The sequence below is a fragment of the Cynara cardunculus genome, unplaced genomic scaffold (genome assembly GCF_001531365.2).
Source record: "Cynara cardunculus var. scolymus isolate 2C unplaced genomic scaffold, CcrdV1 Un_Scaffold_1001, whole genome shotgun sequence".
NCBI classification, from domain to species: domain Eukaryota; kingdom Viridiplantae; phylum Streptophyta; class Magnoliopsida; order Asterales; family Asteraceae; genus Cynara; species Cynara cardunculus.
Window position 1 is genome coordinate 11,405 of NW_020200661.1, and position 6,399 is coordinate 17,803.

The 6,399-nt window shown below is 38.7% G+C and overlaps 1 protein-coding gene across 2 annotated transcripts; it reads right to left on the reverse strand.

Annotated features, from left to right (window-relative positions):
* Window positions 1-2,843: 2,843 nt before the first annotated feature.
* LOC112502163 (4-coumarate--CoA ligase 2) lies at window positions 2,844-5,684 on the reverse strand. Of its 2 annotated transcripts, none has more exons than XM_025106002.1 (6): window positions 4,563-5,684; window positions 3,602-3,800; window positions 3,383-3,528; window positions 3,235-3,302; window positions 3,048-3,153; window positions 2,844-2,954 (listed from the first exon to the last, which is right to left on the reverse strand). In XM_025106002.1, exons 1-6 carry the CDS (start codon window positions 5,682-5,684, stop codon window positions 2,844-2,846), a joined length of 1,752 nt encoding a protein of 583 aa, XP_024961770.1. The 2 variants fall into 2 exon arrangements, with proteins under 2 accessions (XP_024961770.1, XP_024961768.1); XM_025106000.1 differs by having other exon boundaries at window positions 2,844-2,984.
* Between the last annotated feature and the right edge of the window lie 715 nt (window positions 5,685-6,399).

Sequence of the window (6,399 nt, forward strand, 5' to 3'; positions counted from 1 at the left end):
GGGCATGCGGGATAAGATTAGAGACTTCATTGTCTCCCAAATTGGTGATGGCACTTCCACATCCGCCTAGTATGATAACTCGCACCCTGTTGGTCTCCTCTACCGACAAATATCCTCCCGCAATATCATTAACTCTAATTTATCTCTCTCTCTCTCTTTCTCTGCTTCCGTTATGGATATCCTCTTCAGGGTATTTGGACTTGCCCTCTCCTGAGGATAGTCCCAACCCTTTAATCCGCAATTCCCCTCTTCCTGTCCTTTCCCCGACTGCCCCTGATGAACTCCTCTAGAGAACCAGGGATGGCCGTCTTACTTCGTTCTCCGTTCATGAGGTCTGGCTTTCCCTCTGTCCAAATGAGCCTGATGTCCCCTGGCATCATATGGTCTAGTATTCTCAAAATATTCCCAGACATGTGTTTATTCTGTGGGTTGCCCTCAAGCAACGTCTCAACACGCATGATAAGCTTCAGTTCTGGGAGGGCCACTCCAACCTGTCTTATGCGTTCCGTCAAAACGGGTCTGATTCGCATTCGCATCTTTTCTTTGAGTGTCCGTTTCCTAATCAGGTTTGGAATGACTTAAAGCCCAAGCTTAACCTCGTGGGTGTCCTGGATAATTGGGCTGATATTATTGGTATGTTCCAGCAAGCCACCAAAGGAAAGACCATCTGGTCTATTATTCATAGATTAGTGCTAGTTGGGACTGTCTACCACTTGTGGCATTGAAAGGAATAATCGCATCTTCAAAAATAAAAGATCGTATATTATGGTGGTGAAGACGATTACCGATGATGTCCGGTCCAGGCTCCTAAGCCTGACCTTCAAGCCCTCTCCTAATGTTGTCCGGGCTAGGCTTGCATGGAATCTCCCTTAGCTGCCTGTCTTTGTGTGCTGCCTTTCTGGTCTCGTGAGCTCCTTTGCTCTTTTGTTTTTCTTGGTGCGGTCTAGGATGTGCCGTTTTTAGGCCCTTTTTCCTGCCCTTGTGGTTTCCCCCACTGTTTCCCGGTCTTGGCTTGGCTGGGCCCTTCCCTTGTGGTTGGTTTCTTTCTTTCTATCTCTCTCTCTCTCTCTCTTTCTTTCTCTTCCCCCTTTCTTCCCTTCCTCTCTTTCCCCTCGGGGTGCCTTGGTTTTCCGGTGGTTGAGGTTTACCTCCCATCCGAGCGCGTTTTTGTCTTGCTTTTAGCCTTTTTTTCTTGATCTGGAGGAGTCTCCCTCCTTTCTATCAAAAAAACCCTAAACCCTAACCCCTAAACCCCAACCCCCAACCCCCAAGACGAAACCCGAAACCCTAAACCCTAAACCCTAAACCCTAAACCCTAAACCCCTAACCCCTAACTCCCTAAACCCCTAACCCCTAAACATTAACCCCTAACCCCCTAAACCCTAACCCCTAAACCTTAGAGTTTTAAATTTGAAGTTGTAAAAATTCTAAAATATTAAAATTTGAAGTTGACATATCACCCCTTTTTAATTCTATATTTTTTAAAATTTGAAGTTATATTCTAAAAATTTTAAATTTGCCACCCTTTTAATTTTCTTCCTTTTTTTCTCATTCCAACTTCTCCAAACCTTTAAAAATATAAAAACACATTAATGTAGTTCGTTTTTTACCATTTTAACTCATTAATGAGGGATGATTGATGGGAAATATATAATTGTAATTAAAACAATTGTTTGAATCGTATTTACAGAAACTTGTTGAGGAAGAGATTGAGAAGATTAAAAACGTTTCTGATGGCACTCCGAAATCTGTCGGGCCTCCAATTCGTTGCCCAATCGAAAAAGAAATATCAATCATCGAGCAAATTGTTGGTCCGTCGGTAGGTACGGTTGTTCGAGGTATGGGTAGCTTGGTGGTTCGACCTGCGAGGATGAGAGGACCGGCGAAGGGATTCTCTAACTGGTATCTGCATTTAACGAGGAAGATTTAAGGCAACACTTGCCGAGCAACACGAGAAGATTCGCTTGCTAAAAGAAGGACAACATGAGGCAAAAAAGGAAGCCACCAAGCAAAGAAAGATGATACAATCGTTGATGACTATGTTAGGTGCTAGTAATTTAAACTCTAACACAACAACCCCGACCTCTCACGCTTTAGGTTAAGTTTTTAATTTTGTGTTATTGAACTTATTGCTCACTTTTAGACTTATTTAGGAAAAAATTTATCTTTCAATTATTGAACTAAATTATAAAAGTTGTTTGTATAAAACATTTGGTTGTTTGTTTGCTTGTTTGAGATTCATTTGTAGAAAGTCTGCAAGAAAAAGACTGCATCATGGTACACAAAAATCTTAGGCAACAATTAAACAATATAAATGTTGCCTAAAAGAAATATTATATTATATTAATTACAACTCAAAAGCAACATATCTAAATAAAGTATGTTGTCTTAGTTGATATTTAAGACAACATATTCAGATAGAGTATGTTGTCTAAACTGATATCTAAGGCAACATATGAAGATAGAGTATATTGTATAGGCTGATACCTTACGCAACATATCTTTTTTACTTAGGCAACATAACATTTTGCGTGTTGCCTAAGAAGCTCGCTTAGGCAACATATGTTGCCTTGGTTCTTATGCAACATTGAGAAGGCAGTCTTAACCCTTATATATACCCCTAGATCCGGCACCAAGTGAGGTATATGGTTACGTACGTTTGGTATATTTATTCATTCAAACAAAAAAGAATTATATAATGTATGATATTGTGTTGGAAGATGAGTGGAAAGTTAGCTATAGCCTATAGTTATTATTATTAATTAATACATTAAGTAAGTAATATGAAAATTACGTACATGGTTTGAATAAAAGAAAACCAAGAGAATTAAGGCAGGTGATGATCATGTGGATGGGAGTTTGGCTCTGAGATCTTTTCTCAGAATCTTTCCTGATGGAGATTTGGGAATGGAGGTGACAAAGTACACCTTATGCAGTTTCTTGTAAAATACCACCTGCCAGCATGCACCTTCTTCAATCTTCATCTTGATTAATTAACCAACTATTAAGATTAAGCATTGAATGAAAAAAGGTATTCTTTAATTTACCTGCTTGGCGATGTAATCCTTGACAGCTTCTTCAGTGAGCTCCTGCATCCCATTCAACAGAACTACAAATGCAACCGGTACCTCCCCTGCAGCATCATCTTTTTGCCTGTTTTCGATCTTTTCTGTTAATCAAGAACCTACCTAGCTAGATGCACATTACTATTAATTTATTATATATTCTACTTACGGGACAACAGCAGCATCCGCAATACAAGGATGGCTCACGAGAAGGGCCTCCAGCTCTGCTGGTGGCACCTGCAGATCGATGAATGACATAAATATTTACACACGGATACGGTTATTTTGGTCGATCAATTATTCAACAGATGATGTACCTGGAAGCCTTTGAATTTTATGAGCTCCTTGACTCGATCCACAATGAAAACCTCATCATCATGGTCTACATACCCAATATCACCCGTGTGAAGCCAACCTTGTTCATCTATAGTCGCAGCTGTCGACTTGGCATCATTCAAGTATCCTGTATGACGATCATGTGTATTAATATTTAACTTATTATCAATTAATTAAAAATGGAATGAAAGGAAGGATACCTTTCATAATCTGAGGACCACGGATGCATATCTCACCAGGTTGGTTATATCCAAGAGAGTAATGGGTATCGAGGTCGATGACCTTGAGCTCAGCATTCCTGACAACACTCCCACAAGAACCCGACTTGGTGGCCAAAGGTTGTTTAGCGAACGCTGCACTCATGGACAAAACGGGTCCTGCTTCCGTCATCCCGTAGCCCTGCAGTCTTGCATATATATATTTTAATCGCAGCTAGGTTATGTGTAAATTAATTAATCATCTTTGATAAATAATTCAGGAATTAGACATTCCTTGAATTAAAAAGTGATTTAGCAAGAGAAAACACAAAAGTTAGGAGTATGGTAGATTAAGGAGAGGAGACATCATGCAAATGGAATGGAGGTACAAGAGATGCTTTATGTGTATTGCATTTATTAAAAGAACCTGGTTGTTTTAAAATGCAACTCCTCTATCTGTAAATTAGATGTTCGTTTAACCAACAAAACCTACTTAATGTTTTGAATGGAAAAACACAAAACCACCATCAACTAATCTGTTAAATGTGATGAAAAATACTATAACCAAAAATTTCTGCCTTATTTGATATAAATTGATTTACGATCTATAGTTTTAACTGGATAATAATAAAGATAAGACATGGAATAAGGGAAAAGTGTGCAAAAGCAGGTGAACAGATTCCCAAGCAAGCCAAGTTTGTGGAACACTTTTTCTCCTTAGTGTTATTATTATATAATTTCTCTTAAAATCGTTAACCTTTGAGCTAATCAGAAACTACTTCTTAACCAAAAAAAGAAAAACTTGGAGTGTGGTTTGTCATTTCTACAGGCAAGTGATGACACGCACAACCTCCTTATTCCTCCCTCATTCACACGCCAAAAAGTGCAACCATTTTATTTTTCTTTTTATTTCTATTTCTATTTCTATTATTAAAGTACGTAAATGGAAAAGCGCGCAACTTACCTGACCGAAAATTGCCTGGGGGACTCTACTTCTGAGACCATCTTCCAGCTCCTTCCCCAGCGGCGCCGCCCCTGACAACACCACCCTTATCGAGCTCAAGTCGTAGCTCCCTACCATCGGATTCTTAGCCAAAGCCAGCACCAGCGGCGGCACAACCGCCGCCACCGTCACCCTATACCTTTGTATCAGATCCAGTAACGATCTTATCTCAAACTTGGGCATGAGTACCACCGCGGCTCCTGCTCTCAGCGAACACAATAGCACCGAATTTAGAGAATATATATGAAACAGCGGTAGCACGCATAAAACCACGTCGTCCTGCTTTAGATAAAGGTTTGGGTTTTCTCCGTCGACTTGTTGTGCGACGCTGGTGATCAAGCTCTTGTGCGTCAAGATCACACCTTTTGGTAAACCTGTCGTTCCCGACGAAAATGGTAACGCCACCGCATCGTCCGGATCAATTGTGACAGAGGGTATATTGTTTTCGTCCGTTTTCCAAAGGACAGAGAAATGTAGGCACTTTTCTGGAGGCTCGTCAACGGTGATAACCGGGAAATCTTGGCCCATTTTAGGGTTGTGTTCACCTGGATCACGAAGCTTGTCGACGTACTGGGCCTGGGTGATTATCATCTTGGAATTGGAAGAATTGAATTGCTTGAAGATTTCACCGGCAGTGTACAAGGGATTGGCGGCAGTGGTGATGGCGCCAATCATGGAAGCGGCCATGAAAGTTAGCGCGAATTCGGCGCAATTCTGGAGGAGGAGCATGATGACATCACCCTTGGTGATACCGAGGGTGGATAATCCGGCGGCAATTTTGCGAGAGAGAAAGTGGGTTTGGGAAAAAGAGTAAGTGGTACCGGTGGAACCGACAACGAGACATGGTCTGTCGGAGAATCGAGAAAGATTCTCGAAACAATAGGTATGAAGAGGTATGTGGTTTGGTATGTTGGGCAAGTCTGGTAACTTTGATCTAAAAACAACGTGTCTACTAGAATCGTCATCGACATTATGATTATGAGTATGATTAATATTATTATTACAAGTAGAGGCAGATGATGAAGAAGTAACGAGTGGTGGAGGTGGAGGTGTTTCTGGTTTTTGAGCTTCAATAGACAACATGGTGATGATGGTTTTTGTGTGTGATGGGGGGTTTCTTGTAATTTGTTTTTCTTACCAGAAATCTTCTGGACTTGTGTTGTAAAATATGGGATAAAGTTGTGAAAGTAGAAGAGGAGATGCAAGAGGGTGATTGCGTTGGTTCAACTATAAATTAAGAGCGAATGAATAGAATAAATTACGATTTTCGTCCCTTGGTTTGTTAAAACTTGGTTTTGAATTTATTTTTCTTTTCTTTCTCATTTTTAAAACTAACTTGGTTAGAAAAAAGAAAGAAACTTTTTTATAATTTTTTTAAATTAGAGAATTAAAACATAATTTTTTTAATAATAATTATATCTAATTTTGACATATTCTTTATTTTAGAGATTTTAATATTCTTTAATTCATCATCTTAATACACTTTTTTTAATTTTATAAAAAAAAATAACTCAATCTCATTGGAAGAATTGAATAAAATAATTATTTTTGTCTCCAACTCAAGTTTTAGAGAATTCTGTATATTCAAACTATGTTTGACAAATTAACTGATAAACTAATTAGTAGTTGATAAGCTAATTGGAAAATGTAAAATGATTATAACGGACATGTTTAAAAATTAATAAAATTTAATATTTTATAGTATATTTAAAATAATTTAATAATAATGTAGTATGCTAATTAATACAAATACAAGTTTTAGAAAATATTTAAGGTAAATAACCATTACATATGATAT